This window comes from Pieris napi, chromosome Z (assembly GCF_905475465.1).
Source record: "Pieris napi chromosome Z, ilPieNapi1.2, whole genome shotgun sequence".
Lineage (NCBI taxonomy): Eukaryota > Metazoa > Arthropoda > Insecta > Lepidoptera > Pieridae > Pieris > Pieris napi.
Genome location: NC_062259.1, coordinates 7265732 through 7292462, shown reverse-complemented (window position 1 = coordinate 7292462; position 26731 = coordinate 7265732). Strand labels below are relative to the sequence as shown.

Here is a 26731-nt window from a genome sequence, read left to right as displayed (position 1 = left end):
ACTTATAAAAAAGACAATAGTTTGCAATCTAAAGAAAACTTATAATATTCCAATTTAACAATTTTACGATTTAGTACAGAAAAGTTGAATAGGTTTCCGATCCTAATAATCTGATATTAGGGTAATGAGTCTCTAAAGCAAACGTGTAATCATTTGGAACTTATCCTAAATTCTTGTAATGTTTAAGTATCTTAAATTTAAAACTACATCACTATTATTATACAAAAGCCCCATATAACTGTTTTCAAAATTAAATTATTAATTGAATATAATTCTGACTACTTACATATAAAAAGAGAAACCTAAGTATTCTCTTGTGTGTGAGTATGTAGAGTACATTGCCAGTCTCTGGGTCAATGACGGGCAATCGATGAATCCTGTTGGTGATCAGTATCCTAATGGCTTCGTACAAGGAAGAATCTGGCCCAATCGATACGAGCGGCACTACCGATCCCTTGAGTACATCTGAAAAATTATAGAAAGATAATAAAAAAGTTAAAAATAAATATAATAATAAGAGCGCTTTTTTAATCGATAATGCATCTAGTTACAGGTGCGCCGCAACAAGTTTATTATCAATACAGCGTCACAGTTTGTATAGTTGACGCTACAAATTCAACTCAGCTGCTACTAGAGAAGATTCAATGTCGAGATTTAGCGCTAAGTACAGACATTGAGATATACGGGCGTCGTATCTGAGGGTTACTTTAAACGAATCACATTCCTTTTGGAACATTATTTTAGGCACAAAAGGCTCACTTACGTACCTAATAATATAAAATATACTAAGAAACGGATACCGAAATCTAAAGCCAAAACAAAGAGTTGTTTCGCAACTGTTTTTTTAAAGCCAAACTACAGTCCCTTCCAAACCGAAACAATTATAATTCCAAAATTTAAAACTGTGGCCACAATTTGTATTTAATTGTAAACCTTTGTACAAAAATCAAATATAATAACTACTAGGTGTGTTCAGGAAAAAGTGATGAGCATGACGCATTAATATTATTTTTGAGTTTTCAGGTTCATACACTTAAGAAACACGTAATATCTTTTTTTTAAATTTAATATAGAGGTTCCAACAATTCGAAGCCAGAATCTTGAATTGCAGTCTTTGGCGTTATCTTGATAAAAAAATACATCTTTGGCGAGTTTGCCACGCCTTTACTGCGTATTTTCTCACTCATACTTGTTATTTGTTCTGCGTACCAACTCCCCGGAATTGTGGCTCCATGATTAAGGAATTAGATTATTACTACCCCTTGTAGTCCAGTATACCAGTTGTATATATGTCCCAGAAAAAACAGCCGATGATCTTAACGGCGGATGAAGTCGGCTTAAATTACATCGAAGTTGGAGAAGACGGTTCTCTCTCGGTTCTCGTTTAAGCTCAGCGCACTTAAACGAGAATAACTTTTTATTGATTGTATATATAATTAGGATATTGGCATTGAAATTTCAATATTGTTTATTTTAATGCACAATTAAAATTCGGCCCGATATCGAGAGCTATTTGTAGCTTCACCAATCACGATTGAATTGAAAATATATCGACTATATATTGACGTTGAAAACAGCGTACAACTATGGGTATTTACGATTATAACATGTTCATATTACATATTGAATTTCAATAGTGCCTTTCTTATTATGTCAATGGAATTCATATGTTTGTATAGCAATAGTTCTAAAACCTTTGCAAAACCTTATATATTTTCAGGATGACTCATTTGAGTCTTCTTTCGGGTATGTAAGCATTTTTATGGAGGAAGGAATACAAAATAATCGCGCACCCGCGTTGAAAAAACATTGATAAATGGTCTTAAGTTTATATTTAAACCACAAAGACCACACAATAAATTTTAACCTTCTCGTAAATTATGGTTATGTGTTTAGAGTTAAACCAATACAATAAAAAATAAAACTCAGGCTTTTAAATAATATGTTATTGTAGAATAATTCCCACAATCGTCACTTAAAAATGATACACATAATGCTATCTAATTGGGATTTTTGTAAAGCATAAATTATGTAATCTTAACTAAGTAATCCATATTTAACTTAAGATTTCTTTAAATATTTCGTCTTTTTTTATAAAAAATGTCTCACACCGGTGGAATATACTACTATCTCTGGCTTTATTTATTTAGATACAAACTAGCCAATAAGAGAACAAATAATTCTGCGATTGTTTCGGAACTATGAAATTGAGACCTATGAAGCAATCACTTATTTCCAAACGCATCAAATTAGCTATTATTTTCCACACGTAAATAATTATGTAATATGCCAAATAAGAATAATTAAACAGCTGAATCGTCACCTAATTAACATCCGCGGTCATCGCTCTGCACTAGCTTACAATTTAAATACCTACTATAAGGAAAATATTATTTGCCATAATGTACACTCGAAGTGTACCTACTAATGAAACCGACATGGAATTCTGTTTCTATCTTGAATTTTTCTACATGATCTACACTTCAAAATGATATAATTTAATAAAAATATTTCTTAAACACATTTAATCGTGTGTTACTTTTACACAGTTATTGGTGGGTTAGGTAACTTTCTACAGATACACATCATAAAGCGTAATTAAAAAATATTTAACATATTTATGTTACTCTTCGTTATTAGTAATGTAAAATGTATTTCGAAATACTTTACTTAAGATACTACCTAACCAATTGGTGTTGTTGTAAATAATGTGTAGGCTATAATAAGGCTCGACTGTTGAGTCTGGCATAAAATAAATGTAAGTAGAAAAAATGCGTTGAAATTAGAGCGTAAAGATAACATTGCGTGATAGAATAAGCAATAGGGAGATACCTGAGTAGTGTGGGATACAAGCGAACGTAGTGGGAAGGATACGAAAAAGAATGTTTAGGTGGTTTGGCCATGTAGAAAATATAAATGAGAAGCGGTTAACGAATAGGATTATACATGGCAACCGTGGTAGGTCGGGTCGCGTAGGCCTTGTCGTATATACCTGGACCAGGAGCACCTAGAGTAGGGCCAAGTCAAAAATAGTCACAGAAGGACGAGCGTGCATAGTGAATGTCCTTGGATTAGAAAAATAAATATAATAACAATGAATTAACTCTTCGCATAATCTGAGTAAATTTTGGTCTTCCATAAATAGCCGAGATAGAGCTCATATGTACGATATTATAAACTCATTAATTATAGATAAAGTATGCATACATTAGGTATCCTAAATAACGGTACAAGAAAAACAAAAATACTGATGAAGTTAAACTTTTTAATAATGATAGTAAATCACCGTATGCATTACCTCAAAGAAATACATACCCCAGCCGCGATTTTTTTACAATTTGTTTTGCCTAACAATAGTTGTGGGTGGAATAGATAGTTAGAAAGCGATCAGGGCCGCCCCTTGCCTAATTATTCATTTGAAATGTCAAATAAATAATCACCTAAATACAGTGTCTGTTTCTTACGCCTTGGACAATCCATTGCACCACGCCCACCACGCAATAGGACGTATAAAATACAATAAATTTTTCAGAATAAGGATAAAAATGGCAAAATGTTGTTATTTTTTGAAGTGGAAAAATATTGTTAAGTCACTAACAAGAAATCAGTATCAAAGACTCGCTGTACGGAGAATCATGTAATAAGAACCCAGTGAAATATGAAATAACATTAATAACAAGCTTTAGAATATCGGCTATTCCTGGATTTGTATATAAAATTTTATTACAGAAAAATACCTCAACAATACAACCAGTCTGTAAAGATCCGAGAGGTATATCATTCGAACAACAATGAATCCGATAGGTAAAATTTGGATATATTGAGGATAATAGTATATAAGGTTTTTATCCTAAAAATATAATAGCTATGTATCTAGTATTCATTGGTAGCAGACGCCGATTTCATTTGACCGTATTTTTTAATATCTATATTACTGTGTATGATGAAAATATTTATCCTTAAAATGGTGTCTAATGATTGTGACTATTTAAGATGTTACAATATATTTATATATTACTCTTTTTTTATGTAAGTCTTTATCTTGCAATCAGTCAGCTAGACTATGAGCAGATGTGCTAAGAGCTGTTAGGCGTTCAGAGCAAAATCTCCATCCAGACTGCTCCTCTCTTTCAACCGTGTCTATCAAGACTTTGTCGCCTTTTAAGCCTATTTATTAGGTCCGGTATGGTTGGTTGCGTGGTAAGCTTATTAGGATGCATTTCTAGCCTTTTTATGTATTTTATATTCCAGATATATTACTAAGTAAACATATTTATTCCAAGAACTATTAACATATTATCTACATAAATAGCACAATTAAATTAATATAAAATATTTTTTTTTATATTTCCAGCTTCAATTAAACATAAACTATTTATTGGAATTAAATCCTAATTCAAAACACCGTTTTAAAGAATTAATTTGTTTCTTCGCGTAAACCATTTGATAGATTCGAATGGGTATTTGAGTTAAAACTCTGTAATAAGATTGACTGCTGACTAAACTATGGAAACAAGAGTTAAAGACGTGAAAAATATGCTAGGCAACTGATATGGAAATGGGCGGGGCATGTGTAGAAAAACGAGAGATAAGAAAAATTCGTGACACACCCCATCGATGTTTAGATCAAAGAGCATGCCGGTTCCCTCACGAAGTTTTCCTTCACCGTACGAGTGAGTCCACATGGAAATATACACTCACGATCACTAAGCCAACGCTGATCTAAGCACAAACACCTGTAAATAGCACTTGAATTTAAAACTTACGTCTCCAGGTCTCAAGTCGATGTTCTTCCAGCTCGTCCATAGCGACGTCTGCACTGGTGTAGTACATTTGCAGGATCTTTATAAAGTCCGTTATTGTGAGCATACCCACATACTCTTGTCTTTGGGAATCCCATAACGGGGCGGCACGAACACCTGGGGACAAAATTATAACACTCGCTTAAACAGTTGTTAACAACATCGGACTGATTTGAAGTATATTCTGGTGATTGATGGAGTAGATAAGTGGTCGGTTTTTTTTCTTGATAGGCGATCACGCGCTATACATGTAACAAGGTAAATAGTTATAGTAGAGGGTTAATAGAGAGTAGATCAGAACATAACCTATTGGATTCTCAAGGTGAGATGCTAAAAATGAAAAAATATTTTTTAAAAATTAAAAATAAATCACACAGAAATACTCGAGCGCATCAGATATTAATAGCGTATGCACATCCCACATGGTAGAGGGAAAATATTAATCTCCCGGTTTATATGTGGGGGTGGCCGTACTGGGGTAGACTTTATTTTATGACCACATAGCAATAGACTATATAGAAAATTCATTGTAGTTTTATGCCGAGTAAATGGTTATAGTAGAACATTTTTGCATATAACAATAAATAAAAACTGTGTACTTTTCAAACCGAATCTTTGCCTCGGGCCTTCATACCTTTTAATGAATATAAGTGTGACCAAATTAGTAAAGACTAAATCTATATATAAAACAAATCGTGTTGGTTACACAATTTATAACTCAAGAACTGGACCAACATTCAGTTTTTGCAATTGCCATCGTCCAAATAGAAATGTATCTTTCAAAAACATAAGTTAAGGGAAGGAAAGCCATCTGCTTTAATTGTTATTACGCCGATAACAAAGCGAAAAACGTCGTAGCTACATTACACTGAAGAGTGACCAATTTATCAAAATAAATCGCAATAAATCATATATCTAACTGCTAAGTCATTAAAATACTTGATTTTTAAAATCATTATCCAATTAAAATATTAAACAATTTTGAATTAATTTTAAAATCATAAAATCTGTAAAGCAGAACAAGATTCGCCGGGCCGGCGGCTATACATATAATGCTTATAACGAGTAAATCTTACTATTTTATCGATGCATAAAAATGAAGTGAAAGCGTTTATCGGAATTTATAGATAACACTCGGTAGAATAATATATACAAAATGTACCTGAATATTTTACACCTTATTTAAGAAAACAGGAAAGAGAGACAATTTGGCTTCTTGGGTTATGGTGCACTAGTTTAATTTTAAAGTGACTTAAGTGACGGATAATATAAGAATTATTTGATCTCAAAGCTTTATGAGTTTTGATAATATACATGTAACATGGCTTAAAATCTATCCCAGAGAGTATGTACTTTGTATATTCCTATAATAAACAAATCTTTAAATTTTATTTTTTTCTTTATTTTCATAATATTTAAACTGCATAAACATAAACAATCCATTGTTATTCATAAAAAACAATTGAAAATTTAATTTTCTATAAAACTTTACAAATAACAAAATGTGATCCCTAACACAATGAATTACGCAACCGAGTGCTAACGTATCTAATTAGCTATGTTTTAGTTACGATTTACATATGTTTGCGTTAACTAATAAATATACCACGATTTTCAGTGTTAATGTAATAGTTGGGCAGTTGTTTATTGAATCGACAATATAATTGTAGATTCAATATATTCAACTTATATTTGGAATATGATTTTAATCATTTAAGGATATTGCTATATAATAAAAATCATAGCAATTATTTTGTGAAACACTTTCACATTGGCAAAACTATTTACTAATCAGTTTAAAGTCAACGAAAATTCTTTTCACCGACACAAATGGGAACTTAGGGTAAAATACAGAGACGAGACCTTTACTAAATAGGAATCCTTATGTTAAATAACGCATTGAATTTTGATTTTATATGATACGAACGTTATAAAGACTCAGATTCTGATAATTAGTGTCAATGACACAAAAATCCGACGTTTTTTATTCCACCCCAAGGTTTAGTATATAATATTAAATTTAAGTATGGATTATAATTCATTATGTCTTTAATTTTTAGAATTAATAAAATACCCTGTAAATAAGTGTTCTTAATATTTATGGAGGTTAAATAAAAGTTAATGAGAAAAAATTACTGTACGATATGAAATAAAATTTATCCCCCGCAAGAAACAAAAATATAGAAATGTTTATTTAACTTTTCTGGTGATTTGATTTATCAAGGTAGAAAATCACATGTATTTTTTTTAATTCCATTTCAACGGATTGAAAGGGGCTGAGTGTACAATAAGTATGTACAACATAAATTAATAGTGTACATTTTTGTTAGCCTTGACTATAATAACGAAATCGCTTATCGGTCAGTAGCTCAAGATAAGAAATTGAACGTCTTACAATAGGTATTACATTAGAAATACTTAGATCAAAGGAACGATAAACACCTTGTTAGTCAGCACAGTGGTTATTGTTTCGAGGGCCCTGTATTAAAATACAATATTGTTACTTTCATTTGTATAATCGCTCAGCTTAAAATCGCTTATAGCTAATTTTATAAACTTCGCGCAGCAAAGTTACTCGTTATGGATGAATAGCTTCGCAAAGGTAGTATGAAATATAATGTGCATGCAGTGTAGTGTGCAACAAGTATTACTAGGGTGATTGCGTATTTTATGTAAATAATGTGAGCTGACAGCATTAATCAGGTATTTGATGTGTCTTATAAAATGAGTTTATGAATATACCATTATACACATAATACGTGTAGAAATAGATTGGCTATACTAATCAAGTTACTAAGTAATTGCCAAGCTTGATGCAGTACACTGTTTATTTACAAAATCCTCAACTGGTTTATCACAAACTGATCACACACAACTTTGATAACAAACACTATTATCAAATAGCTTTGCTCCATAATAAAAAAATAACACAATTACAATGCCTTGATTGCCGTGGATCTTTTTATTTAACTCACCGTTATACACAAGTGCAAAAAATGCCTTCTTGACGAGCAATTGTGTGTCGAAGACCACCAGCTTAGCCGATGTCGGGATGAGATCGTAGCATTTGTGGAATTTGAAAAATTTAACGAATATCTGCGACTCGTCCTCTTCTGCAAAAGAAATTACACTTTATATAATCTAATTATTCGCAATTAATAAATTTAAGCATTTGTTTAGTCCTGTGAAAAGGTATTTGCTGTTCAGGAAACTTTTACAAGGTTCCAGGCCTCCACTCAGGGGCCACCATTACGATATGTTTTATTTTATTATTTATAATTAATTTAAAATGCACTTTCACGAATGTTGAAGCTGTCTCTACGAAGATTATCTTTCGACGCTTGCTATCTTATCTACATTACATAATAAATTCACTTCTTTCTGCCGTGTGCAGAATGAAAAATAAAAACAATTTGTTAAGTTTTGTAGACTCTAAAGGGAACCAACTGTTTGAAAACAAATGTTTTTATTTTTCAGATCAACAGATATAGGTCAAAAGTCAATGTACAGAATGTATAATGTATGGTTGTATTATATATGTAATAATTATGACGAATAAGATTTAATATGGGAATTGAAAGATGAGTTTGATTTAGACATTTTAGGTATTCAAGGTAAAAAAACGTTATATTTTCTGTTATTTCAATGGCGGGTTAATATAATATGCTTGATTCAGAAGTGGAGGCATCGAGGTAACATGGGAATGGATACTCCCTAGCACCAAATTATTTCCGAAATAAAATGAAAAAAATATCCAGTTGGTTTTGATCATTGATGAATGATTTATGTTAAACAATATAATAATGTTTAAACAAAATACTGTAAAAGCTAGCTGCTAAACAACCAAGGCTGGTCAATCGCTCTAGGCCAATGCTGCTCACGACAACGCTAGACCAGACACTGCACAATAGACTGCTACCAAATAAGAGAAGCTTCAATTGGAATGTCGTACTCCCCGGACCTTGCTCCATCAGATTACCATTTTTTTTAAATTTGTATAACTTCTTGCAAGGTAAAGAAATTCAACTCTGATGGGTTCTAGTTCGCCTTCAAAGTCGAAACCGCCTCAAAGATTTTATTGATTCCCGTCCGAATGTTTTTTTTAGTAAAGGGATTATTGGACTACCTATAATAAGGCAAAAGTGCATAAATAGCAAAAGTATATACTTTGATTATTTAAATTTATTCTATTATATAAAAATGTTCCTCCCCTATGGGTATAAACCGCCAATTTCATATGTAAGGACCTAATATTTTAATAATATTTTTTCCAAAGAGTTGGCACTCAATTCTATATACAGTAATAATAGCAATAATAAAGCCTGTTTTATTTCCTATCATGACAAAAACAAATTATAATACACAGCTTAGATAATTTTACATTTGTATTCATGTTTTTTCTTTTGCTTGTAATCCTATATCCTAGCTTCCTTCAGTACCGTCGGTCGGAACCCCTTCACGGGTAAAGGCCTCCTCCAGTTTTTTCCAACTGACTCTGTCTATGACTCTCTGTCTCCATTCGTTTCCTGCTATCGCTTCCATTTCTTCTATCCACCTTTTTTTGGGCGACCTCTTCTCCTTCTTCCTCTTGGACCTTTCCATACAGTTGTCTTTACGGTCCACCTATTATTTATCTGTGTATCTTGATATATGCCCCGCCCATTGCCATATAAATATATATTTCAAGTCTAGCCGTTCACTAATTAAAAACTACACGTGTGAAGATACCGGTTGTTTATTTATGTTTAGCAGCTGGCAATGCGCACGGTTTTGAGGTCATTCGGTGACGTCACAGGGAACCTCGTGACGTAAGCTCAACTATAGATCATAATATATAGGAGACTTAACGCTGAAGCTAAAATTATTTATAGATTTTATAGAAAAATATTTCAGCAGCGCCACCGCAACTACTATGATTAACCAAAGAAACATGTCGTGAATCTCAATAAATCACTTTGAATTAAACACACTTAAACGACGCACAGAAACAAAAAATAAGCACCAAGACGTCCCCCTATAACATTTGTTATTACGACGCAACACTGATACAAAAACAATCAAACGACAGCTTCCAAAACAAGAGGCGCAAACGGCGTGGGTGACATAAACAAACCGACACCTTTTTCTAGCCAATCAGCGAGAAACGCTTTCCACGCGCGGCCGACCGCTTCGAACTCCTTGATGAGCTCTATAGAGTAGACGGTCTCTTCGCCGTCTTCTACGGCGAGGGCTGGGTGGTCCGAGAAGTAGTGTAGGCGCAGCATGCATCGCCCGCCGCCACTCGGTGCGGCCCGCTGCGCCTCCTACGGCTCACTGCTAATTATACACCAAACGGCGCCCGCGCACCCGCACACTACTTGACACACTCGTTGGCGTTCTGCCCCAACTCGGCCTACGCCCACCTCGCTTTACCGGGGAGACGCGACTACAACATATCCGCATCACACAACTCCTATACCATATCGACGCTAAATATAATCCGTACCAGATCCAAAATTAACGTGAATTCACTGTCAACGGCGCAAATTCAAACTAATTATAAACGCCATTAACTGGGGCAGTACGATAATTAAAATATAGATGTTGTGGGCCAGGTGTGAGGGTTCGATAATCTCGATGAAACAAAAACTTTTCACCATACCTCTATTATAATCACCGTTAGTCCCTCCCCTCTTGTCACCGGGCATAATAGGAATTAAATATTTAATAACTGAAATCTCTAACGGAGGTTTTTAAATTATCAGATAGTTTAATAGAATAACCGAACCTTTTGCAAATATTAACCTCTTCGCGCACCGAATGCACGTTTGATCTCCTTTCACTATATACTTCATATTGCAACACTATCTATACGTCCAAATTCGTAATATAAAAAGCTAAAATGATATATTATTATCTATTAACATCATAAATTTTAACGACCGATCGCATAATAATGATTATTTTTAAAGAAACGATTAAAACGTTAACTGTTTTGTTATTTGAGCTAGTGAATTAGCACGTTAGTATTGAGTGCTAAACAGTGAGGGAAAACATAGAACACAAGAACATAGTGTCTTCCCTTTAATAGAGACTTTAAGTAGTGTTATTGGGCACTTTCTTATGTTAAATATCCGTTTTAGTAAATAAGGTTAGACTTAAATTACTTATTAGTCTTAAGTTAGGCTAAATCATAATGTTAAATGTTGTAAAAAAAATTTTATTGCTTTCCACCTTTTAACCTGCAAACATAAATTAAACCTAACTTAGCTTCTTGTCTACTTCGCCTTAGATTTAGGATAAAAAATATTAAAACACATTCAAACCGAACCGTTTCTCTCTTTTTCTTTATTTTAACTAAAACATTGAGTAAATAAAAAAACTTACCAAGATCAGACAAGTTAGCTTTCTGTATGAAGGGATCCACCACTGGCAGCTGAAATGTAAAACTGTTATCAGCAACGCAGTCTCAAAGTTTAATGAATGTTTTACTATGTTACAAAAACAGATTTGATTCTTGATTGAGTCTAAGGTGGTTGCACATTTCCTCTTTTCTTGAAGAGGTGCTTGTTATATTTGTAAGAAACAATAGATGAAGATAAGGAGTTCCTAGTACTACGAATATGAAACGACGGTTTAAAAGTAGAGGATAGAATCCCGCAGAAACGGTGAAGTTTGAATATGAATAATTTCTAAATTGTAAGATATTATATGGAATTTATTATTATTTGATTGTGTTAAACCAATCGAAATTAGGTCGAAAAAAATTTATAAGAAAAATTAACAAAAAAAATAAGAAAAATCTATAAGAAATACAAATAGCAAGCCATTTTGATTATTATTTATTAGAAACACAAAACATGGTATAATATCAGTCCTACAACATTTTAATACGTCATTATAATATAATATAATAATATAAACCATGATTTTTACTTTATACTTAGTTATGGAATTTATAATGTGTTATAAATTGCTAGAATCCTCACTTTGCGCAACTCTCAGAAACGTCAGTTGCACACATAAGTAGAGAAAACTGAAGTCAAAAGAATCCTACAAACTGTAAGTTAAGTTTCTTCAGGATTAACTAAGATTGCATCTGTTCTGATCAACTCTTTTATTTCCTGAAAATATTATGGACGTGATGTGATAACTTGTGAATAATGTAAAGATAATAATATGAATTCCATATTATTAGCAATACATAATCGATAAGTTTAAAATTAAAAATTCTAGTGTAGCTATTAACTGACTTACTCCTCTGGCATTACGGAATAATATGGCAGCGTGATGTGGATCCAATGAAGCATCTGACGCTCGATGTCTCGCCGGAGGTACGTTGCCTAGTGACGACCGACGCTTTTCTGCTTCTTGCGAAGTGGTCCTTCGTAAATGACCTGAAAAAGAAAACTAAAATCAATAACGATAATATATAAAAAAGCTCTAGTAAGATGTTTTAGTTAAACCTATTTAGCCTCTTGAACATTGAATCTTACACCTGAGCTACATTTCAAAATCGCTACGAGATGAAGACTCCAAGAATGTCTTCGAATATAGAAAAACTTTCCAGATTACCTATATAATTTTTCATTGTTTGTTTTCAAACAAATTTTTCCTTATACCTGCGCTTTATTCATAGTTAATTTTCTAACAATAGGGTTCCAATTATGTATAGAATGAGTTAAAACAAAATTTCTTTGAGTGTCATAATACCGTAGTTGTAGCTGTCTAATAAATTCAACAGATATTGCCTTATGAAATGAATGAAAACTAGATTCTAGTAAGAGCCAATATATACTCATACCGTTCACATTAACATTGATAAATAATTTATAATTAGGCTTTTTACTGAACAGACATTAAAATCACTATAGGCCATTCCGATCGCTAAGTATTCCGATTTCGAGATCCAGTACGAGCCGTACAGATGACCTCAAACGTATAACTTTTAAGAATTAATTCAGAGTCAAGATTAGCACTAAGTCTGGTTATAGTTATAATAAATATGTTATATACCTTGGTTAATAATTAATAATGATACAGACTGTGATGATTTATTTTTGACGTTATTTGAAGCACCATTATTGTTTAGAACCGACGTATTTATGATTTTTATTGAATAAACCCTTAATAAAAGCGAGATGAATTGAATAAAATAAATTCTATTATATAATACTATTTATAAACGTACTTTAAGCCAGCATTTGAGTTCCTATCTTTTTTCTTGAATAAACGGGACATTATATAGTTTTCATTGAAAAAATAATTAAAAGAACCAAATAGTAGCAAATTGTGCAAAACTCGCAAATTGCAAAATATATTTCCGACGAAAAGTATCAGTGCAATTTACAAAATAAAAATTATGCAATATTTCATAAATATTCCAGTTCGATACTTACTCCACAAAGTATTTATATTTCAATTCTATAATTCAATGTTGATGAATGGACTCCACATACATTTGACATTTAGCGCCTAACTCACTGACATGGTGCGAACCGTGAGTTATTCGGGTTAATTTAATTTAAAGATCGCATTAATCTCACAGACCAGGCATTCAATGAACAATAGCATTTTTCAAATTCAACTATATGATACCTATTGTGTGGAAAAAAATCGTTGGTATTTTAAATTAAGTTTTTATTAGACCTCTGTTCTGCTAACAAACAGATGATGTTAAGAGATATGGACTCTCAACGCCAAAGGACTCGCGAATGCGTTGCCGGTTTTTTGAAAAACGGCATGCTCTTTTCTTGATGTACCCGTTTACCCGTAAGTCGATTATTTTTAGTTACTGACTAACACTAATAAGGCCTAAAACACCAGATTATGTAAAAGGTTCGCCAGTAATGAGTGGGTGATAATATTAAGTTATGCGAAAATGATGAAGTTAAAATCTTTTTTACTTCAACATTTTACACTTTTTGTTCAAAATTTTACTCAAACAATATTGGCACGGTCATAAGATCTTAAATATATTACTGTTTTTTTTTTGTTTTAATATTTAATACCGATATCGCAATTTGTCATTTATTATGTAGGTCATTGCTTGACCTTGTGAGTGACTTTGAAATGTTTTGAATATAACTTAAAGTAATGACTAACAATCACAAAGGTTACCAAATTTAAATTCAATGGTTTAAGACAATATATAATGTGTGGATTCTAATCACTGTTCAGTATAAAGTCATTCATAAACAGTAGAGTAAAGCGTTTTCCCGAGTTTATGTCCACAATAAAGGTTTTAAAAACAAAAAGTCACTGAGGTTCTTAAAACGTTTGTAAGTCATACGGCCATTGTTCGAACATAAGATAAGTAAAGAACCAAGTATATAAAGACTTTTTTAAGACTAAGAACTACTATAAGACATATTTTTATTTGCACCAACGCTCTTGGCATACTGTGGGCATATTGAAACCTATCGTGAACGATTGGTTTCAATATGCCCACAATATGCTTTGATGTTATTTTAGTATTTTGATTAAAATTAAGGACAATATTTTACTTAAAGAAAGAAAAAAATTAGAGATCAATGAGTTATTTAAATTTAATTTTAGTTTTTTAAATAAAAAATCTATATAAATACAAATTAATCGCTCAAAGACATCTAGATCAATTCTAGTAGTTTTTTTTATTTATTTCCTGAACCTTGAGGAAGGTTTTTGTGTAGAGAAAAATTAAAAAATTAAAAAAAAAAACATTTTATGTGCTTAGGTTTTTATTCCGGAAAAGCGAAGTCTATATTGGGTAAAATGTTCCATATATTGGTATGTAACTACTAAAAAGGTAGTCTTAGTAAAAATCGCGGGCAGCTTAAATACTAGCTAATTAAACTACGAATAACTAACCTATTTAATATTTTTTTTATATTATGTAAAAAAAATAGTTTTTCGGTCCGTTCCATTTGGAATTATATATACTACCCAAGCCATCATCCTAAGGTCTCTCTTCAAGAGTAAAACTAAAATTTTCATAATAGCCACAATAATCGTTTAAAGACAAATACATTTAGCGCGAATGAATTTTACTTTAGCTAAAAATATAACTACATAGATAATTGTTCATTTCTAAGGTCGACTCGACAATAACACGGATAACCGACCTACGTGATTAGGTTCTCGTGCACCATAGTAAATTAAAATATAATGAAGATTAATATGTAAAAAGACATATATATATATATATATATATATATATATATACCAGTTTAAGCACAAGACGTGCCGCAGAGCAAGAGAGCATAGATTAGTTCACCCACATTAAATACAAGTGTAAATAATCTCTAAGAACCCGCAAATTTAACGTAACCGCGGCCAAATGTGTGTTAATATATTTTTAATAGAAATCATTTAAGAAAAAACGGAATGATTTCCCAGTTTTTAAATCTTATGTCAATAGCTCACTTTTCACTTCGTCTTTCATAGCTAGGAACTATGCAATTGATGATATTTTAATAATCAAAATATACTTTCTTATACATTCCGCTTATAACCTGCTTATTTGTATTATCAATACGCGATAATACTAAAGGTTTTCAAACAACTTGAACGCAGGAAATTAGACAAAGGTCATATACATTCAATGGCTAGGCCAACTGGTCCATATATAAGAGTGACGCTCATAATATATACGTCACTAAAATAATTTATATCAATTTTAGAGTGTGCAAAATGAGAAGCGAAAGATTGTGCCAAAGGAACTATGTTTAATTTTGGTTAAAATTTTAGGTTAAACCCCGTAATTATTATATATGTTATAATATTACCTTGTCTTACAATTTCATCAAATATTGCATATGTAGCGCCGCAATCGTCTAGAATCGAATGACCAGGAAGCTTGTGTATGAAGTGAGCATCCAAAGATTTCGACCGAGATCGGTATTTCGTGGATTCAACATCTTCAATATTTGTGGTCGTGGGGACAGCGCATGACCCCCGTCGACCTTCACCCCGATCGTGGCGCCAGTGACCTACTTTTTTGGAAAATGTTCGTATCAATTCATGAATTGAATTTTTGTAACTACTGCTTCCGGAGCTAGACCCACGTCTTTCAGTTTTAGTTTTACGAGTTACTGTCTCTGTAACTTTTTTCAAGAAACTTTTGTTATCGGCACCCTCTTTTTGATTTATTTGAGGGTTATTAAGACTGAAGCTTATTTCACCGTACTGTTCACATTTATCGAACTCATTCTCCTGCCCTTCGTCCATAACATCATCGAACAGAGGCGATACGAAATATCGGTAATCATGACGGGAACTCTGTAGACTTTTTGAGTACTTAGTATCCTCCTCATATCTGCGTCTGCTATCTCCATGTTGAGTATAATGCACGCAACTATAGTCTTGATGACCATCGAGCGAGGAAGCGAAAATGTTACATCGATCCTTAGGACTTATCGAACGCTCGTAGGACCTACGCTCAGAGGACCTCGACGACCCTGCACGATAACTTCTATTGCAAGAGCTTCTTCGTTCAATAGGAATTGCTTTACTGGGTCTATTCGTCTCTGGTGGTGCTTCTTTCGGCCTCGGAACATAGTTCAAAACATCACTGAGGGAATTATCATCTTCATCCAGTGACGCGGAATTCTGTCGGGATCGACTCTTACTAAAAAAGCTTGTTATTGCCCGCATTTTTATTATCGATATCACTTACATTTTCACAAGTTTTTTCCTGAATAATATGAATAATTTTATATTTCTGGCAATTAACATAAAGTTAAAAGGATAATAGTTAAAAGACATGCCAAATAATCGCAATGCAAATGCTAATGATTTATTGATTGGTACTTCGATGAAATAAAAGGTGAACTTTTATTATTAATCTATGACCATTATGAACAACTATTAGTAAAAAACATACTATAAACGGAAGTGTAACTTGTATACTATTATGGAAGTGACGGAGAAATCGTATGTCAATAAAGATACGATTTAAGTGAAAAAAAGGTACCTTTAAAAGAATCGAAGGCCAACGAAGTATACAAAAAAATATCAGGGTCGGTTCACGACCCAATGCTTTTGTAGTTTGTATTATAGAATATAAAGAAAGTATAATTTAAAAAATACCAAACATTTAGTACCCTATAGATTATATTATATATTATATGCCATTTTCTTTTACTCACGCCGATTATCCATATATTTTTGTTTAAGGTTAGAGGTCTATACGTTTTTTTCTATTACCTATGGTTTTATTTTTGTAACTAAGATGTGTAAAAAATGACATTTATACGATTAACTACTGTAAGTGCCGACCTTTTTCATTTAAGACTAACCAATTGAGATCGTTTTCCATATAAAGGAACAGGTTCATTACTTAGCACTCCATTCATCGTGTAGAATCATAGTACTACCTTTACAATATTCTTTATCTGAAATTTTTTAGTAACCTTCAAACGTAATACAAAACTGATTAGCGAATATCAAAAACCTCGATATCTTCTATGTGTCTTAAGTATAATTGTGTAATATATATTGAATTTATTACTCAAATACAAACACTAATAGTAGCGGACTTTGCATATCTCTACAGCGTTGTAAATATTTGCTAAAGATTATTGTTAGGTAGGAATATTGCACTCCTTGAAGTACATTAAACCATGAAAAATCAAATACAGATACACATTAATAAGTAATTCTGTTATTAAAATTTATTAATTACAATTATTGTATCCCTTACGTAAATTTATTAAAATGTCATTTTTGATAACACACTACATGATATATGTATGTACTTATAAAATTTTAAATTTATAATTCTAGTACACAATTTATTTAAAATCTAAAAGTAAATAGCAGCTGTATAATTCATAACAATTATTTGGCACCAATGAATGGGTAATAAATATTTTAACAATATTCAGCTTGCGATTAATGCTTGGAGCAAATATTTTTTGTAAACAACAGCAATGCGCCAAGATGCATGTGCTCATAACAACACGTTATCTTGTGATTGTTGAACTAAAAAGTCTTAATTTGAGATCCGGGTTAAATACATGCCCACAAATTTACACAATTTCTTTAAGTCACCAAGTTTTATCGTATAATTTGGCTCGAGTTTGTCGCGACGCGTCATACACTCACGGCAACCGTGGGAATACTAAGTTAGCAATATAAATAAGAGAGGGAACGAGAAGGCAGACTTCATTATAATATTATACGCGAATCATAATATTGGTCGCGTGGAGTATGAGCACGCGACCGATAGCGGTTATATTATTGTGTTTAGTGATATGGAATCTGTGTTGGTATGTCCCCAGTCGCAGACTGCGTCGTATTGCAAGTGTTGATTTTTACAATAAGGTTTAGGACGGATACATACTTAAGAATAGTACTACGTATGAAAAAAAATTTCTGCTTATAACACTCCAGAACATTGTGAGAATTCTTGCGTTCATTTGTGCAACTGCGTAATATAATAGTACTGTTTATTTTAACAGCTGAACCAACCGTGTAACTTACTTAAAATCTTATTAATTACTTTATTCTCATTAAAATATCTTAGTAAATACTTTCTCTAGTCAGACTCGGTTTATTAAGTATAATTAAATGTGAGTTCACGAGTATCCTTGTTGGTTGATACATTTTTGAATGACCTTATTTTATAGAATGTATTTAAAATGTTAAATGTATTAGACTCAAAGTTATCTTATTCATTAATTGTGGCTAAATGATAGGGTTATAAAAATGTGTAGCTTGTGTCTTTGATATACATAATGTACCTTTGGAATAATATTTTTTAATATATATATACATACTAGCGACCCGCCACGGCTTCGCACGGTATTTAATTGGATAAGGATTAATGCTGTTTTGGTTAAAATCGTTTCGAAAATTACCCATTATTTGTCGTAAAAAGTAAATCACAAAAAAAAGTATTGTGGGATATCCATAAGAGATAGACATATACCATCGCGAAGTATTCTGTAGACCTTTTCAATGTGTACAATACTTAGTACATTATTTTGATAAATCTCGTTGGGTTCAGCCTGCGTTTGCAATGCATAATTATTTACGACATAACATTAGAATCCTCAAAAATAACAGTATTTCTCCATTATTTAATGGTTGTTATTATACATTTAACCTTCCTCTTCAATCACTCTATCTATTTAAAAAACCGCATCAAAATCTTTTTAAAGATTTAAGCATACATAGGGATATAGGGACAGAGAAAGCGACTTTGTTTTATACTATGTAGTGATGTCTTATGTGCGTGTTTTAATTAAACTCCCCTTAAACGGACCGATTTTGATGAACATTACTGTGTTGGTTCAAGTGGATTCGACAATGGTTTAGTTTCAATAAAATGTTTTTTAAGACGTGTGTCGGGTTTGCTCGTTATCTAATTGCTAGAATTGCCTATATTAAGATGAAATATATAAAATAAGTGTACATTATGTAATATCTAGTCATGTTAATCATTAGTCTTCAGTAACTAATGTTTGTCCTTATCACTAACGTTTTACTTTAAAAATTAATAACCGCGACAAAACACGATTTAACTATTTGGAAACTATTTCTGTTTATCAATAAAACTGTTTATACTTATTTATCAATAAAACTATTCTGTTTTTCAATAATTTATCCTCTTTATTTAAATTCATTTATAGGATTGTGTTTACACTAACACACAATTCTAAAAATGATTGCATAACCAAATGTCTAATAAAACCAGTAGGTATTGCAACGTTTCATCAAAAGACACAAATTTTACTGATAAGCACAAATACATAACTATATATCCAGTATTAATTAAAACTTAGCTAGTTAATTAATTTAGTGTAATTAATTGCTTAATAATTATTGAATTTTACAAATAACACCAATGTTGCCAAAGACCGGGTACTAAGCATAAATACAAAATCATTGCATAAATTCACATTTCACTCATAATAACTGTGCATCTTAACGCATAAACAAAATGGTTTCGTATTCCCAATTAATTGCATATTGATACTGGTGCACTTTTCAAGGCTTCATTAACGAAGCATCACCTCTTATTAAATTTTACTAACCGAAAACGATAAACGATAAAATACTCCAAACATCGGGTTATCCCTTTCTGCGTCAAACAATAAGAGAGGAAAACACTGATTATAAAACCTTGGCTTTGTAATGTTAGGGAGTGGACCGGAATTACGTCTGCAGAAGAGTTGCTGTAAGACAAGACACGCTTCACGAGACTGACGGCCAATCTCCAGTAATGGAGTGGTAGCACAAGAAGATTTTAAAACCTACCTGCCCCCCATCCTCACATTTTACAAATGGAAAACGGTGCTTTTTACGATGTAAGTTCCGATAAATTTATAAAAACATAGGAAAACGATCTCTTTTAGCTTACGGAAATAAACTTATGTACACTTATACAAACCTAATATAATATACCAAAGTGTATACTGTTAGTGACCTTTCAATATTATTAAGGGTTTATATAAGAAATTATCTCATAACGACCAGTAGATGGATTGAATCAGTTTTCATACGTTTGGTATATTATTTAATTATATAAAGTCAAAGTTAGGAACTAGTCATTAAAACTAAATCAGTCTAATTGCACCGTTTTAACTAAAGTACGCATCTGCTTTTCATCACAGCGTAAACACAATATAATATTTTTAAAATGATGACTAATTTGATTGATCTAAGGAAAGACGTTGCTGCAATCTGATATATTACACTAGGTAGTTCTAAGCCCAAAGGAGCATGGGGACATGTTCATTGATCCATATTTAGGTCAAGTAAGTAATCAGCGTTATATGCCTCACTCGAATTGTCTTTGTGCCTGTTTCCCTGCGGTCCTTACCATACGGGCTTGTTACTCATGCTCATGGAAAAAACTATTAGTCACTGGGGTGCGAACCCACAACCTCAGGGTTAGTATCGCATGTTTAATGAGCATAGGTTACTAAACTATTATTAATATAACTATTATTAATATATAAACGGGTAATTTTTGTATCCTAACGATTATATATACGTATATATATAATGTTAGTTAATGTTTAAATCTCCTAATCAAAGAATAAAACCTAGTTCATTTCACGTACTGACTTTTATACGTTTATGTGATATCTTTCAATTGGCTTTTGTTTATTCAATAAAGGAAGAATACGCTTTGAAAAATAAATAGCACAACCATTTATTAAATCGTACTTTGCTCAACAGCTGTATTCTATCAAACTGCTGTAGATGTAAACATATTTTTTTATTGGTATGGAAATAATTTCCGTTTGGTGCTAAGGAATATTAGGAGATATATAACACTAAAACTATACAAGTATATATAAGCTTAATGAATGTAGGAAGTGTACTTGATATTTCGAATACGGGAGGGTGAGACGTGCTACAATCTTAACAACGCACATTGGTATCGATTTGGCGATAGTTTGTCTTTAGTCTGGGAAAAGGTGCAGCTAAAGCTCGACCTCTAAATCTATATAAATAAAAATTAAATGCAAATTATGTTGCTAAGCGCATAACTTGAAATCGGCTAAACCAATTCGAGTATTTTTTAACTTTATTGCTTGAAATGTGAGGATTTTATGGTGAGAAAATTAAAAAAAATATACTAAAAACAATTGTATGTACATACATTGCATTTGCATACTTAGTAGCATACCAAAATGTGGCATATGTAGCTACTAAAAGGTAGGCTAAGTAAAAGCTCATAATAAGGCAAAACGGTTCGCGGGGCAGTTGGTTTAATATATAAATTTTAATACCTACACCTTAGAGAGCTCAGATTATTGACCTCTTGTTTTCTCTCAAATAAATAAATTAAAAAATAAGGTTAGGCCGAAGCCTATTTTAGACTATCAGGCTCTTTAAGCGCATTATTTGGTATTATATTTAAAAAAAATTACTTCATATAATTACATCGTCTATTTTCAACATTACAAAAACAGTGGCTAATAGAAACAGGAATTGTTATTTTATATAATTAAATTTCAAAATAGCTACTGCGGTCCAAATAGAACAAATTCACTACTAAAGAATCAACGCAATTGTTGAAACAAACTGCCAAGAAATAATTCAAATAGCGAAAATTATGAGAAACGTTTGTATACCCGTATCATAAAAAGTCTTATAAACGTTATAAAGATATTATGTGTGATTTATAAGAAGCTTAAAATACAATTTTAAGGCACGGTATTATTAGAACATAGGATTAAGCTTGATAAATAATAGAACAGCGGATATTATACGAAAGTGTTTTACGAAAAATTTTCTTTACTAATGGGATTATGGTGTTGAAATAAAACAGAGTTAAATCGTATTTCAACATTAATGCTGTATCCATATTTATAATATAAAGCTGAAGAGTTGATATTTACAACGCTCTAAGGAGCTACGATTTTGAATTAAATTTTGTTAATAGTCCATTTACAGAGTCTGCAACGAAGACACCACAGGTAAAATAAAAATCTCGCTATTTACCTTAAAGTTTTTACTTGTTTATCACAAAAAGTAACAAAAAAACTCACCTGCGTGGTGATGAGACTGATTTCCCGCTCTCTGTAAAAATAGAAAAGAAAATAAATAAAAAAATAAAAATGTGCAATTGAAGGGACGTGCAAAAAATTAATGCTACTACTACTATTAAAAGAGAATACAAAAATGTAAATTGGAAATGTCAAATAATATTGAATGGTATAAAAAAATGGATAATCCTTATTTAAAAAATTCGTTAAAAAACACTTTTCAATACGCCTAAAGCCTTTACATAGCAAACATGACAAGAATCAACGTTGCATTCACTTATAACTTACTTAAGACTAAAACTGACATATAAACGTGTCTAAAATTATATGTACAACCAACAAATCATGTAAATTCCCTTGACCCTGTTCATACAAAAATAAAAGCAATTCTATTATTTTCCATCTTATAAACATACATGAATGAGAAAATACAACAAATACAACGAGATAACAGTGGTATTTATTGACAATAGGTGTCCTACTGAGTAGTGTGTACAATATATTAATAGTTTAAATCCTCTTTGTTTGTCCTTCGAGTTATTAGCATATTGTCACGTCTCATTTCAGTAATATTAGGACTAATTATAAAATAACTATTATGTAATCCTATCCAAGGCTAGTAATAACTAAAGAACAAATTGGTTTTATACTAAAATACTCATTAATTACACCGGATATTGAGTTCACAGCAAGTTAATGAGCTATCAAAATAGCGTTTTCCTGCGAAGTATTTTGCAAGAAGTGTAGTTTTCAGGCGATATTTATGAAAATTACCTTAAAATATTAAATTAAATTATCCGTTTCCCTGCATTGAAGGTGTAATGCTGGCCAAATATCGCTATTTTATACAATAGTATAAAATAGTAACCGAATTAACACTAATCTAATAAAGTCTGATTCTAAAGTACAAAAATTCAGAAGCACATCCAAGTGATATAAATACATATCGGACATTGAATTAAAAACAGGATTCACCAACATACATGACAAGATACTCATATTTAATGTTGTTGGCAGAAAAATTCTGGCCAAGCTATTTATGAAGAAATAATTGTTATCAGACACTTTTGGATGTCTCCAGAATTGACACAAGTAAAATATTACAAGTTATTGTCTGTTATACATGCATGGTAACTAAAGCACGTGTACAGTTTTCTGTAGCAATATACTTTGATACTCCAGTTCACATACAGTAACCCATGGGTCATGGTAATTTGTATAGTTTGTATTCATCATAACAGCAATAATCTTTAGTACAATAGATTGCTCTTCAAATTACAATATGAATAAAACACACGGAAATCGAATGATAATCGTGTTTTTTATATTCAAAAAGAATGAATACATTCTTTTTAAATTACTTTAAAATGTAACATATATAATAGCGGTTATATTTCGTAAAAATAAAGTTCATTATAGAATATCCCTCGGATTACTTGCGCAAAAATTAAAACGTACTAGTATTTTATAATGCCAGTGAAACGGACTTAAATACTTGTCTCACACCAGTTTAGTTTCTTTCTTTAAATCAAATTTTAGGGAATTTGAAATGGCAGAAACGTCACTGGTCATTAATCCATCACGATAAAAATGACAACTCGATAGTAATCATATATATTTTATAAAGCATGTTTAAAAATATTCAAAACTGAATAAAAATGTTACCTAATAAGTTATTAAAAATGTCAAGTAGAAGAAAAGTTAATATGTCCTATCACATCATTTTAACTACCTCATCTGTTTCTTTTCATCACAGCGTAAACATAATTTGACAGAAAGAGACGAAAGAGAATTTGTTTAAATAGACTTAATGTGATTTTTCTACTAAGTCTACCTGTTTACATACCAACATACGGAACATTTTTCTATGCTACCTCATAAAAACTGTTCGCTTTTTCAGACCTAAGTAGTAATAAAAATAAATTTTTCAATTTATTATTTATATTTTTTTTACATACATTTTTCCAATTTTTCTGTCCATAAAAAATTACTCGAATCGGTCCAGCCGTCTCCAAGTTTTGTGTTTATCAACACATTTTGCGATTAATTTAAATACAATAAAATACAATAAAGATATGGCATATTTTAAATAATTATCTAACTTTCATCAAATTAAGACCCATTTTTGCCTAAAAAACAAACAATAGTATGTGAAACGTGTTTCATGTCCAAAAATATGAATTTGAATATTATAATCACGATGAATCGGAAACGGATTGAATTTCTATTAAAACAGGCTAATGAAGTCAAAATAACTTAAGTAATAATGGTTGAGCAGAACACGACCCTGGGCCAAAAGTCTCTAAAAATTTATTTTTTAGCATTAAAATAATAAAACTTCACCAAATAGCTATGTATTTTCAGACACGTATACTTAAATGACATTGTCTTTGAAGTAATTGTAAAACAAAAGAACTGACACGCGGTTAACCGCCACCATTATATATAAGATATTAGAATAATTTGAACTCGTTGTGAGCAACTTTATATAATGTAAGATAATTTAGGAATAAACATTTAATGTGCATGAATTTTCCGATATTTAATTAACTCTCCTATTTAAAGTATGACATATAAGGAAAAAATGGAAATATCTAAATATAATACCGTATTTTATAATTAACTTGAAAATATATACACTAGTTATATAATAAGTATAAAATCTACACAAATTGATTTAAAACATAACCTCATTTAAATTGATTTCGTGGCCGAAATGTAATTAAAAACAAATTGAACTCTAACATAACTAAAGAAAATGTTTATCTATTCATTAGGCAACGCCTTTGTTTATAACCGTAAATCAAAGCAAGGACGTGACTTTTATGCTAGGTACTTTGCAATTAAAACACATTTGCGATCCGTTGATAACGGTTGACAACAATAAACATACCTACGCTGACCACCTTATCACGTATTAACATCTTATCAAAATAAACCGTGATTGTCTTCCCTTCTGTCCAGTTTGATAAGTTATGTACAGACTATAAACCAATTCTGTCTGAGTACTATTGTACATTGCATAAGACAAAGTATAAAACGAACTTTGAGGAAATAATATTATTATTTTTTCAGCGAAATAGTAAACAGTGTTTTAAACCAAAGGAAATATAAAAGTAGGTATTCAACAACGATGCCGTCATTGCTTTAAGTCATAAACACAGGATAAACTCAGTTAGTCATAAAACGTTGGAGAATTTATGTTGAAAATGTTCAACAAATGTATAATAGGAGGTCGGGTAATAAAACTATTACAACACGCATGGTTAATTCTCCTAAATAAAAAAAATATCACCTGTACATTATGTTGATCTTGATAATAGTTCTGAGCAACAAGACGTATACCGCTCAATTCTAAGGACCTCGGGTCTAGGGATCGACTTCGAGGCTTTTCAGAAAGGAGCATATCGTCATCCCTTTTCCCCTTTTTCCATCTAAAGTAATTCGCCATAGCAGTTCAGCAAAGTAATACATGTTCAATACATCACGACACTTCACTATAATTTACGCGTCTTCAAAAACACGGTGAGGTTATAACGCGAAGGCATCTCTTAAGACACTGAGCGATAACATGGTTGTCACGAGACGTTCTTTTGTTATGCAATGTTAGACTGTATGAAAGTAGACTCCGCAAACGAATTGGGAAGCGCATACCTTATCTTAACATTTGGAATAGTGTTAACTGAGCACCATCAGCTGTTACCCAATCTTCGTTGACAATACCAATGTGACGTAGACGTTTTCTTTATATAAACGTGTGCTCACAAAAAACGTTGTTTTCGTAATTATCATTCTCCTTTATCACTATATTGCGATGTCACGATACGTAAACGTCCCTGCGTATAAAACGTCTGCGTATAAGATAACTCGCTACACAAGTCCCGGCAATTGAAACAAAGCTGATAGTTTACTACTGGTATTATTCAATTGTTGTCCGTGTTGTTTTTCTAGCAGGAAACAGACAAGGAAAATATATTTTTCGCGTAACGTCATAATCCGATTTATACCAACGGACAATGTGACGTATGATTTTTTTTTAAATTTGCCAAGTATAACATTTTTACCAATAAAAAACATATTTTTTTGGATGCTTACGTAACTAAGAGACAAAAACAGTCACGTATAATAAAATAACACATAACATATTCCGTGTAAAATTCGCAACAATTTTTTTAAGGCACAGTAAAAAGTTAAACGAATTTGCTATTCCGATGCTATTTTAGTCGCACTCTACGTTTTATTGAAGTTGGTATTAAAGAATTTTAGGCTGTTAACACTAATTTCAGTAATGGTTTTGTCACTCAGCAATGTTTACACATATCGTCAACTTAGCCATCAGAAACTAGTAGTACCGGCCACGTTAGAACTGTAATAATATATGCTGACGTTTTGGAAAAACATAGAAAGCTATAAAGTGTTGGCCTAGTGTCTTAAGGGTGCGATCCTTATCCCCGAGGTCGTGCG

At 31.8% G+C, this 26731-nt stretch overlaps 1 protein-coding gene across 4 annotated transcripts in view; it reads right to left on the bottom strand.

Annotated features, from left to right (window-relative positions):
• The window catches only part of LOC125062280, a 44496-nt gene that overhangs the window by 4797 nt on the left and 12968 nt on the right, over positions 1–26731 (bottom strand). For 2 of the 4 annotated variants that reach the window (XM_047668070.1, XM_047668069.1), the window contains exons 8-14: positions 22271–22301; positions 15548–15754; positions 12039–12178; positions 11169–11217; positions 7778–7915; positions 4767–4919; positions 287–465 (exon numbers count right to left, since the gene is read on the bottom strand). In XM_047668070.1, coding sequence (XP_047524026.1) covers positions 287–465; positions 4767–4919; positions 7778–7915; positions 11169–11217; positions 12039–12178; positions 15548–15754; positions 22271–22301 — 897 coding nt within the window. The remainder of the gene's footprint in view (positions 1–286; positions 466–4766; positions 4920–7777; positions 7916–11168; positions 11218–12038; positions 12179–15547; positions 15755–22270; positions 22302–26731) is intronic. The other 2 variants (XM_047668071.1, XM_047668072.1) reach the window with 2 other exon arrangements.